At 36.7% G+C, this 12,061-nt stretch overlaps 1 protein-coding gene and 1 pseudogene across 1 annotated transcript in view; both read right to left on the bottom strand.

Annotated features, from left to right (window-relative positions):
* The window catches only part of LOC107093010 (tetraspanin-3-like), a 10,336-nt gene extending 1,469 nt beyond the window's left edge, over positions 1 to 8,867 (bottom strand). Inside the window, exons 1-6 of the mRNA XM_015387795.1 lie at positions 8,749 to 8,867; positions 5,001 to 5,192; positions 3,834 to 3,908; positions 3,654 to 3,752; positions 2,567 to 2,719; positions 2,389 to 2,472 (exon numbers count right to left, since the gene is read on the bottom strand). Of these exons, the coding sequence (XP_015243281.1) occupies positions 2,389 to 2,472; positions 2,567 to 2,719; positions 3,654 to 3,752; positions 3,834 to 3,908; positions 5,001 to 5,192; positions 8,749 to 8,811 (666 nt within the window). The 5' untranslated portion in view covers positions 8,812 to 8,867. The remainder of the gene's footprint in view (positions 1 to 2,388; positions 2,473 to 2,566; positions 2,720 to 3,653; positions 3,753 to 3,833; positions 3,909 to 5,000; positions 5,193 to 8,748) is intronic.
* The window catches only part of LOC107093011, a 67,626-nt pseudogene that overhangs the window by 39,706 nt on the left and 15,859 nt on the right, over positions 1 to 12,061 (bottom strand).

The raw sequence follows: 12,061 nt of genomic DNA, 5'->3' as shown, positions 1-12,061 counted from the left end.
ACACAGCGGTTGAAATAAGTATTGAACGCGCCACCATTTTTCTCAGTAAATATATGTTTTTAGAGGTGCTATTGACATGACACTTTCCCCAGATGTAGGTAACAGTGCATTTAGGGCTGAAACAATTAATAGGATTAATCGTTTATTGAAATAATCTTCAACTAATTTAGTAATCGATTAATCGTTAAATGGAGTGTGAAGAGTGTAAAACAACCTTAACTGATAGAGTAACTCACTATTAATCCTATCAAAACTGTAAAAAGATATATAATGATTTTGCATTTAGGATTAAAAATTTTTTTTACATCTGTCAATATGCTCTATCCAATACTCCTCAAGTGGAAATGTTTTAGTTTCACCTGGTTTAATTTTGTAAAAAAAATTGTCTTTAAGGAAACTTTGGCTATCCAATTATTAATGGATTCATCAAAAGAAATAATTGACAGAATAATCGATTTGTAACATAATTTGCTTCAGGACTTAATCCATTCAGTCCACACATACAAAGAAATCAAACCATAGACCATAGATGTCCAGAAATTATGTAAAATAATGTGAAATGGCACATCATCAGAGATGAGCATAAAGTGAGTCACCACATGGAAAGCTGTAATAGACAAGAACAGGACCAATTGCCAACACTAAAAACCACAGAAAGTTGTAAAGTTGACTCCCAATGATTTATTGTTGATCTTTTCTAACTCACACATGGCTAAAATGATGTATAAATCTTCATATATATAGTCACACATACACCTACATCTTGTAATGAGTTATGCAATCCAAGTGGAACAAGAAAAAAATGTAACTTTATTGATCTCACAATGGAGAAATTAACTGTCTGCATTTAACCCATCACCTTTGGGGAGCAGTCGGCTGCCATTGTGCATCGCCCGGGGAGCAGTGTGGGGTTAAGGGTCTTGCTCAGGAACCCAGAATGGAGGCTGTGGGGATTGAACCGGGTACTTGCAACCTTCTCAGAGCACAAACGCACTGCTCTAACCACTAGGCCGACATTCCACTTTTTCTTTTCTTTTTCTTTTTTTTTAAAGAAAGAAATTGAACTTTACTAGACCAATGACATTAATTTGTTGTACGTTATCATGATCTGGTGTTGCTTTGGTTTCTGTTGGTTAGCTATTATTTCCCAGCACTGGTTGCTCAATGCTCAGAATAGAAATAAAAGATTTAAAAAAAATGACGGAAGAAACCTTATAAGCCATTTTATGACCTCAGTGGTTATAAGTATGCTTTTAGGATTCAGGGTAAGGTGTTTCAAACCTAAAAAATACTGTATCAAATAGGGCTCGTAGTGGCAGCATCATGCTGTGGGGTTACTTTGTTGCTAGTTACCCAATATTTTAAAATTCCCTCAGATAAAAATCTAGATCATTCAATATGGTGTTTCAACAAATTAAAGCAGGACATGATCAGAGGCCCATCATGTAAAAAAAATAAAATAAAAAGATGTGAACCGTACACAATAGCTGGGGCTGTGCAAAGAAGACTGATCAAACATCAGGCCAGAATTATGCAATTTTATGATGTTTTTTTTTTTTTTGATGGCTTAAAAAGAGTATGTGGTTAAATTGGAGTTTGCTAAACGAAATCTAACCTGATATTAGTGCGGGTGTACAAATATATTTGAGCCTGCACGTTTCTGTCTTTTCTTTGTTTATTGTTCATTGATTAAAGCTGTCTGTTGTAAGTTGTTCCCCTTTAGGAAAAAAAAACTTCCTTTAAATCCTGAAAAGCTCAGGCCATCTAACTGGAGCTGTAACTGGTTGTTTGATTTCAGAGGGAGTTGTAAATTCTGCAGGTGTGTTTGATGACATCATTGCACACTTACATTTATAACCAAAGACGCATTAACTTTTTTTTCCTTCTGGCTCAATAAAGGTAATAAACTGACATCACCTTGTGAAAACTCTTTTGTCACTTATGCAGTTAGATAATAAAAAAATCATGGTTAGAGATAACATAAAGGTGAGAAAGTTTTTCCCCTGAAAGACTTCTTTTTTTTTTGCATTTTGTTGTACCCAAATCAAACAAGTCAAACTTGTGAAGATGAAATTAGTAAGTGCAAAACAAAATGTATGGTCTCCCCTGCACACAGGTTTTCTTCTGTGAATACTCAACATACTAAAACTACCCATACTGCACATCAAATATAACCAATATATATGCTGAATGCACTTACTTTACTGCTTATTGCATCTCTGCTTTAATGCTAAACTACAGGTCACTGCTCTGTACCTGCACATGTGTGATGAAAATAAATTCTATCTAATGTAATCTAATCTGATCAATGTGTTGCTTTGCTTGACTTTTTATCATCTCGTAGTAAATGTAGACAGATTAAACAGTTAAAAAATATAATGCACAAACCTCAGTTAAAAAACCCAGAAGACAGCTCCACATGATAAAACTCAGGATGAACTTAAAAGTCTCCTCCACCTTTATTTGACAGCCCTGGAGAAGAAAAATGTTAGAGAATAAAACCATAAAAATACTATTCCACAAACAGCTTCAGCTTAAATGTCTGAATTTACCGTGCTTTATGTACCTCAGAGTAAAGTTGCCAATACTGATTCACGCTGCCAGTACATGACACAAAGGTAGAGTTACAGCAGCTGCGAGGAAAAAGTTTTCCACCCGTGTGATTGAACCAAGAGGTGTCCAACCAGTCGGTGTAATTGCTGACTCCACAACATTGGAGCTGATAGAGATACAATATATGAAGTCAATCAAAACATTTCAAATAAGGTTTTGATGATGGAACACTTTGGAGAACTTCTTGGATCCCTCTGAACAGATAAATGGTTATTTATTTTCCTAAATAGGAATGTCCCAAACTGTTGTTGATATCAGAAATTGGTCTGAGGTTTTCCAAACAAAGAATATTGGAAAATTTTGGCTTTTATCTAAAAACTACGATATAAGCAAGCTGATGGAAACACTGTTCTTCTTTCTGTTCCTGTATACATTTTATGTAACCCATAGGTCAATAATAAAGGTCAGTTGTTCGCATACTGTCATCTACACTACAAAATGAGAATAAAAATAATAACAGTATATTGAATGAGTTTCCCTAAGTTTTGAAAAGAGCCGTCCTCTCCACTTCAAATGAAAAATGCAATGCATATGCATGCTTTTGCAGTGTTGTTGACAAGTTGCTGTTTGCATCGCTCATACAAGCTTACTTTCCAAAAGAAGATTTGCAATTTTTCCAATCTTACGACCCTTGGCCATTTTCAAAGAACAAAGGTGAGAAACGAGAGCTTCAATGCTGAAACCGTAGTTTACCACAGATATACACCTGAAAGTGTGCATGCTCAGGAAAAGAAAGCTATCTAGGGAGAAGCACGTAGCACGGCCTTACATAAACAAATCACAAGAATGATTGACAATTACTAGGAAGACCACTTATTTACATGATACACCTGGAAAAGAAAATCTTCCCCTATACCATTATTATTATCAATTATAGCAAACAATGAAATGTAAATCAAACATTAAGAAGACATTAAACACATTCATTTTCTTAACTGTGACCATTTGAGGTTGTGAATTATTACATGACAAACATATTAAGGCAACAAACATGAATATGTTTGAATACGAATGTTTTCTGTTTTTTAAGAGCTACACACCTCCTTTTGAGTTGCATCAACAGTCTGAGAGTTTATGTCCTGACTGCTGCCAGTGTATTTCTCAAACACCTCGCTGAGAGACGCTGTCTCAGAACCCATCTGAAAAAGAGAGAGGGAAGAGAAATTGAATTTTTGTTTTTTAATTAGGAAAAAGTATGAGCTTTTGTACAGGAGGAATACCTTTCTAAAATGAACGTAGGCCAACGCAGAGGCGGTGCTTCCCAGGCAAAAGATCACAACTAGCAGATACACAAACTTGAGAAGAAAGCGCATTAACAAGTGCATGCAAATATCTGGTAATCATGCAGTTAAAGGGGTAACCCTATAAGGGGCTGTAAGGGGCATTATTCTGAATGTGGTCTCATACTCAGAGCTGAAACACTCTCACACATGCTACTGAAATGTTTTACATTTATTTCAATTCAAATGGGGGGGTGCTTTGATAGAAATGGAAGGGGGAAAAAGTTGTATGTTAAGATGAACCAACAGCAGCTCAGCGGCTAGGAAGAAGCTTAAAAGAGGCAGTGGAATAAGCATTTGTAAATAAGGATGCTTATGATTCCAGGAATCATCATTTTAAACTGCATTGCCTGCACTTTAAACACCATTACCTAAAGTTTAAAAAGACTGTATTTTGATAGGATACATGAAACCAAGATGTGTTTGTATTTGTTTGTCATTTTTTTCTCACTCCAATCATTATTTTCTGATATAAAACTTAAGCATAAATTCATTCTGGAAGACTCTTATCAGCTTCACCTGAACCACATGCGATGTGCCGCATTCAGCTCGAGCCGATCAACTCAGGGGCCGCATCTTCCCTGAGGCCATCTTCCAAGGTCCCCTTCATTTAGCTCCTGACCCAGCTTCTCCTCCCTCATTCTCAGTCCCACTCTATTCCTTCTCTATGTTACTCATCCAAGCATATGTTCACAGCATCAAAGTCTTCTGCCAGGGCGCGAGCGCCAAAGAACTTATTCCGTTCATGTTCTCATCTGCTTCCGTCTCCTTGAACCCCAGTCGGCCTCAGCAGATGACCACTCACACTGAGCCTGGTTCTGATAAATTGAATATTTTCTAAATGCAACTTCTCTCTGTGTGAGTCTCTCCAGGTTGAAATATTTTGCAATGAAAAGGAGGTTGAACTGTTTTTCTTAGAGCTTGTCAATGCATTGAGAATCTACAGAGAGGAGATTTGACACATATTTCTCATAACAGGCTTTTAGGAAAACTTGATTACCATAGAAGAAGATTATTAATGTTTCATCGTTTCAGTAGTGTTAATAAGAGTGTTTCAGTAGTATGTATGAGTGCAAATTCAGAATAATATCCCCCATATAACCTCACCAGTCCTTGTAGACAACGGGAGTCCTTGAGGCTCAGCCATGTACCAAGGAAGCCGGTGCAGAGCAGAAACGCAGCACTGCAGAGTGTAAAAACGGCTGAAAGGATGATATAATTCTGAGAAAAAAATAAGCTGTAGTGTCTGTGCGTCATCAGAAGGTAGATTCCACCCATGGCCAAAACAAGCCCCACCACCTTGCAAAGTGAAAAAAAGATAAACATTGTATTAATACCATCTTGGGGCACATCCTTAAAAGCCATGACCACAGATAAACTTGAAAGCATAGCTTCCTTTCTTTGATTTTAGGAAGCAAGCTGTTTTTGTAAACAGACCCTTATCATGCTATAGAGGGGCTAAAATGTTGCCTCCTATACAATCACATCAACACGTCTCTTTGGGGTATTTGAAATTCTGCATTTGGTCACAGGAAAATGACACAGTCACTTCTGCCTGTGTTAGGGGCAGATCACTGTGAATGTTAAAGGAAAAATATTTCATCAAACTATTTCACTTAAACAACAAAATCTGAGAAAGTTGGTTGTGCATTTGTATCCTTTCCCCTTTATTCCTTACACTACCAAATAAAATCCAACATATAAATTAAATCAGCATCTTAATTGAACTGTTATTGATCATAGTATAAACGTCTTTGAAGGCTTTCCTGCCTTAAAAAGAATGGACGGCAGGAAAGATTTCCTCAACAACCGTTCCCAGCGAGTGAGAGTAAACGGCCATCATTCTGGACTGTCTTTCATATCTACAGGCTCTCCTCACCACTTCTCTACATCCTCTACACTGATGGCTGTCGTTCTGAAACCGACATTTGCCACATTGTCAAGTTTGTGGACCACACTGTCATTGTGAGCTTGCTGGAGGACAGTGAAACAGCACATGGCCCCATCGTGGACTATTTCACAAACTGGTGCCAGGAAGCCATGCTGGAACTGAATGTCACTAAAACAAAGGACATGTGTATTGATTTCAGGCACAACACCTGCAACCCATCTACAACCAAATGGGCAAGACATTGAAATTGGGTCTATTATAGATGACAAATTAACTTTTAACAGCAACACAGACAGACTAAAAACCTGAATTATGTTGGGATCTGGAGATCTGCCACCTGTCTCCAGCAGAGAGCGCTATGGGTCTCCTGAGCTGGAGCCTCCTGCACACCTGAGGATCATCAGCCCATCAGGAGACTAGCTACATAAGCAGCGGCCAGACCTGTCTTCAGCGCCGGAGTGTTGACCAGTTTTGGTTAGCAGAACCTGAGCCTCAGCCTGAACTTAGAATCTCTGTCTGCTCTGGAGAGTAACCCTGATCCTAACCAGTCTCTGTCTTCTCTGCTTCATAGGAAAACCTGATTGAAGTCTGTAGCTCTGGAGGAGCTCATGTTTGGAAACCTGCCTGCCTGCCCAGAAAGCCAAAGCTGAAGATCCTCAGTCTGTATCTCCCAGTTAGTTCTCAGGAGAGAACTAGGAGAACAACTCAAGGTCTGAACCTCACTAGCCTGAAGCTAAGCTCTGCCGCTGCTAAGCTCTCTGCTGAATCCACAGTCTCTGGACCCAACCGGTTCCCTCTCTCCACCGATCAGTCTGAACCTCATCAGGTACAAATCAGCATCAAAACTCTGTCAAGACATCACTGCTACCTGGCTAACCAAACAATCCCTCTCTGCAGATTACTCTGTGAAACCAAGTCCCGGACCAGTACCAGAACCAGTGCAATCCTTTACTCTGTGTGTGTTTATCTAAATAAACTGTTTGAATTTTTTACTCCCGTTTCCGGTGTGTGTTCTGCATGTGGGTTTAATCAGAGTCCCATCATGACAGATTAACTTTCACTGCAAAGATTGGTTAATCCTAGTGATCTGGTACAAACAGAGTTATACTATTATCATATAAAATGCCCAGAGGACCGTGACCAGTTATGCATTATGGGTGAAAAGCATCTGATGGCCAAGATTCTGTAGAGTACGGAGTGTACACTGCTGCAGGCCAGTAATCGCTCTTTCAGGGTTAAACATGTTTTCACCCTGGATTTTAGAAAGGAGTAAAGGATGCAAGTTCTTGAGGAGAAACCATCCATCATTGAACAGGGTGAAAAGTCCTCTGATCCAACTCTCCCCTTTTTAATGCTGTTATTCTGAGCCTGATTGAGCTCTCTGGAAATAACAAGCAGTCATCCGAGCACTAGTGATTGGTTGTTAGGCTGTAGGTCGTTTTTGCATGAGAGCAACCCGTTTTTGATCTTCACGATTAATTTCTCAATGAACAATGCAAGAAAATCTTGTAAGGCTGAGTTTTACCTGTAACTCCTCAGGTTGAAGAATTATTATTTAGATGAGACAAAAATATTCAGAAGGAAAAACTTGTAAGATGGAAAAAAATATATATATATTTGATAAATACCAGAATAATGAGTAAGATTTTATTTTCTAACTTTCAGTTGAAAAAATACCGATGGAATTTTGGCCCATTTTGACCAAACTGTTGGAGATGACCACTAACATTTAATGGTACTGAGATCAGAGCTTTGTAATGAAAACATCTGATGTCATTAAACTTCTTACAAAATAGCTTCAATTCAATTATGCAATTATATATGTATATATATATATATATATTGTGTATATATATTTATATATATTTATATTTGCAAAAAATCTTTTGTTGCAGCCCTATTTAATATATTAATATATTATGAACTTATATTTATATATATATAGTTCAAATATTAAATAGGGCTGCAATGAATTATTAATCTGTTGCTTATTTTTTCAATTAATAATTAAAAAAGCAAAAGGTTGCTTTTGATGCTGGCTTGTTACACAACCTTTGCATTTTTGAACAAAATATTAGTATAAAGGATGGATAATTCAAAATTGTAGTAGCCTATCTTTGTATTGTGATTAAAACTGTTAGATGTGCACCTTCTCCTGAAAATGTTACCCAAGGTTGCAAAACAGTTGCTCAGATGCACAGTTCTCTTCCTAATATTCCGACTGATATAGGCCTTTTCTGATGTTTTCCCCTTGGAACGGTGCTCACGACATATGAATTTGCAAGGAAACTTGATATTAAAAGCTTATAAATCCACATGAACTCCCACAATTTTTAAGAAACAAATTGTTTACTTGGTGGATATAAATTCTGGATTGTGAAGAAGTTATTTTGAAAAATAAATCTAATTCACCTGCTTTCATCAAACACAAACAGATTTAGTTATTTGACAAAATACAGAAAACTTTTAACTCTCTTTATTTAGAAACAACGAGTAAAATCAATGTTCTGTTCTATATGTAAAACATCTGGTTTCAGCTGCTTCTATTTCCTTCTGCTTTACGGTAATGCACTTTTTTGTTTGTGTGTCATAATAAAAAGTTTTGGGTTGTTGGGTGATGTTTCCATTTGCTTATCAGATCCCATCCAGATGATTTAAACAGGTTAGGAAACCATTTTTGTGTGCCTTTTTCTTACATTAAGCTGCCGCTCACATGATGAGCTGATTGTGTCATATGACAGATGAGTCAACAATGAAAGCTGTGGCTTGATTGCACACTTATAAATAGATAAAAGCAACATTTCTCTCTGCTTTTTGAAAAATTGGTTTTAGTTTTATTGTGAGTGAAATATTTGGAAAAGGAACAAGAGGCACATATACAGTATAACGCTTAACTGCTCATCTTTATGTAAAGAAAGGTCTATTTTTGATATAATGAAAGAAAGAGTAAAATAAAGAGCTTACCCACAGAAGCTGACATATCAGATGAAGTATTGTTTTAAGCGTGTTTCGTTTCAGACAACACATCCTTTAATTATAGGGTCTCCAAGCAACTATCTACATGACCTGCCGATGTGAGAAATGCAGGAAGATAACTACAGCACTCCTTTGCATAAAAAACACCTGGTTTAGAGGGAGTGGACTCTGTTATGGTGCCGTGGGTCAATGCAAACTTCCTTTTCTGCTTTTTCAAATCAGAAACCTTCCCCATAAGTGCGGGAATTAAACCCACCAGGTTTAATATAGACTTTTCCAGAGTTCATAGAAGAAGTGAAAATAGCTGATCCCCCTTTTTTTCGTTATTAAGATAAATAATTGTGTTAAGTTATAAATTCTAAAGTCTAAATTCTCGAGTGTGAGATCAACAGCGCCCTCTAGTAACTTAAATGAGAAAGTGAATCCAAAGAACAGCTAAATGATATGACATAACTATCTATTCTGTGGCATAATTTACTGTATTGAATTAAAACGATGAAGTTTGCGATGGTACCTTCAAGAAAAAAAAAAGATTTTCCTCTACAATATTTTATTTATTTATGCATTATGAAATGTACTGATCAGAAGTGTCACCAAATAATAGGACTCTCTGTAACGAAGAATTATTAAAACTGGAAATCGAGAATCTCTGGACATTTATTTCAAAATATATGAAAAACCATAACAAAGTTGTTTTAATAGGAATAAAATAATACATCACTGCAAACATCTCCATGATATGAAATGGGATAAAGCTCCTTAATTAACCAAAATAGGATTCTACCACAATGTTTATTAATGATTGATAAACGTTGTAAAGCTCACTTTAAACTCCATGCTGTTGTAAAGTGTGTTTTCATTATAATCTAGAATGGTTTCTGATTCTGAACAGTTAATTTTTTTATGTGAGCTTCCTTTCATGAGGTGCAGAATAATTTGTAGTGGACATAATTAATAACATGCTTTGTACTCTGATTTCATTAAAAACATGATTAGAATGTGATCTTTACTGATAAAGATTAAATTAATACTTTTCTAGTTTCTCCGTTTTACAGTATGTTCCACCGATTAAGCTCTCCAGCTCAGCAAAATCTTCACACATAGAGTCATTGACATTGAGACATTGTCCAAAATGTATGCTGGCTTCATTAACCTCTAATGATAATCACCTAGACCAGGGTTCTTTAGTTCTGGTCCTCGAGGTCTGTTGTCCTACACCTTAGATGTTTCTCTGTTTCCACACACATGAATCAAAGGGCTATGATCTCCTTAGTCTGCAGTCCAGTTCTCCTGAGTCCTGCTAATGACCTGATTATCTAACTCAATTGTTGAAGCAGAGCTATGCCTAAAAGATGCCGAACAACAGACCTCTAGGACCAGAAAAGAGGAACCCTGACCTAGATCACCATCTCTAATGAAAATTCTTATGAAGGGATGTTTTGATTTAGTTTCCTGAATAAGCATCATGTTAATTTTGTATATGCTAAATACAGAGGAAATACAAATGATTTCATTTCTGCTACAAACAACCAATAAATATAAGTTAAATTCACACATTTAACAGTAATTACATTAATGGGGTGAAAGAGAATGAAATCTAAATGTTCAGTATATGAAATTTAGAGTTCCTACTCCAGTAAGTCAACACTCTCTCTGCTCATGTAAGCAGTGGTGCCTGTCAGTCTCCTTAACACCACAAAAACAATCTAGAAATATGTAAAGATTTCATAAATTAACTGTATTTACCCTCAATTTGAGAAGCTAAATAAGATGATTTGCCAATGGAATGAGTATTTTTATTTTTAAAATAAGATAATTAGATAATATGCACTTAAAATAAGACAATGCAATGTTTTTTTTTTTCTTATTCTAAATTTACATTTTTTTGTTTCATTGGCAAAGTATCTCACTTGCCTCCTCAATTCAAGAAGAGGTGCACCTATTTTAAGATAAAACTGACTTATTTAGATTTCTATTTTTTGCACTGAGCCAAGCTGGCAGATCTGAGGGAGATCTTTTTTACAGATTTGTAACTCTGTGTGCAGGCCCACTATGCTTCCACAAACAGTAATAATATCCTGCCATAGATTCATTCATAGTCAGCGTGAACTGAGGCTGTGATCCACTGCTGCTAAAAGGCCTCTGCATCAGATGCAGAGGCCTCTGATGGCTGGTTTCATAAAACAGCAGGCTAGGAGGCTGTCCAGGTTTCTGCAGATACCAATTCAGATCATCATCAAGTCGACTAGATTTTAGAGTCAAATTAAATCTTGAAAACAGAAGATCCTAAATTAGAATTATATCTCCTAACTCAGCATGAAAATGGACTGTCAGTATTTGGAACAAGATCAGAAAGACCTTCATTTTTGATGTATGCAATAAAGTTAAATCATACACTGTGAAACTGAACCACACAGCTTATTGCTTTAATACAATCTGATGCTCTGGGAAGTGGGGCATCACCTTGTTTTCAAATTAGAACTGGAGCAGCGTATGTAGGGCTGAATGATTTTAATCAAAGTACAGCGAAGACTGGTACTGTCCTCTTGTGACATATATACATATATATATATACATTTATAACAGGGAAACCAGTGATTTAACATTTGGAAATTGAGTCTATATCACTGCTAGGTATGACCCTTCCCATGACACACATCTATGATAGACTTTCCAAATAAGACTAAAGGGACTACAAGACAAAAGCCTCTTCCTTATACACACTTATTCATTGCGACATACTGCATGGCTCATAGTTATGACCCACACTCAACCAATTTCTTGAAATTACAACCCAAATGACCCTTGTGTGTCATACATTGTGTACGTCTATTTCGCAGCTTTCTGTGCCAATGGCCTTGCCCTTTTTCTGTCCTTCAGGAGCCCTCATAGGCGTGAGCAATCAGTCTGGTGAGCCCCAATGTCACTTCTATGGGGGGCGGTTTTGGGGGCCACCCATTACCAGGGTTGCCTTACAAGGCAGTAGGTGGCCCCCCTTCAAAATTTCTTAAAAAATTTTTTAGTTGGCTCTTCTAACGTAGAGGCTTTATCTGCCATCAGTTTTTCTAATTTAAGATATTATATCAAAGAAATAATGTATTTTTTCTCTTCCAATTCCTGAAGTTGACCCTCAAATAATTGATTATAATATTTGGCAAATGTATTTGATACAGCTTTTGTGTCAGTTTCAACATTGTTGGAATGGAGATTTTTAATTTTAGGAATTATTTGACTAGCTTGTGTCTTCTGTATTTTAGATGATAATAACCTGTTAGCTTTGTTCCTGTCTCATAATATTTTC

The sequence above is a fragment of the Cyprinodon variegatus genome, unplaced genomic scaffold (genome assembly GCF_000732505.1).
Source record: "Cyprinodon variegatus isolate N-32 unplaced genomic scaffold, C_variegatus-1.0 Scaffold403, whole genome shotgun sequence".
Taxonomy (NCBI): domain Eukaryota; kingdom Metazoa; phylum Chordata; class Actinopteri; order Cyprinodontiformes; family Cyprinodontidae; genus Cyprinodon; species Cyprinodon variegatus.
This window is presented reverse-complemented; position numbering and strand designations above follow the sequence as displayed.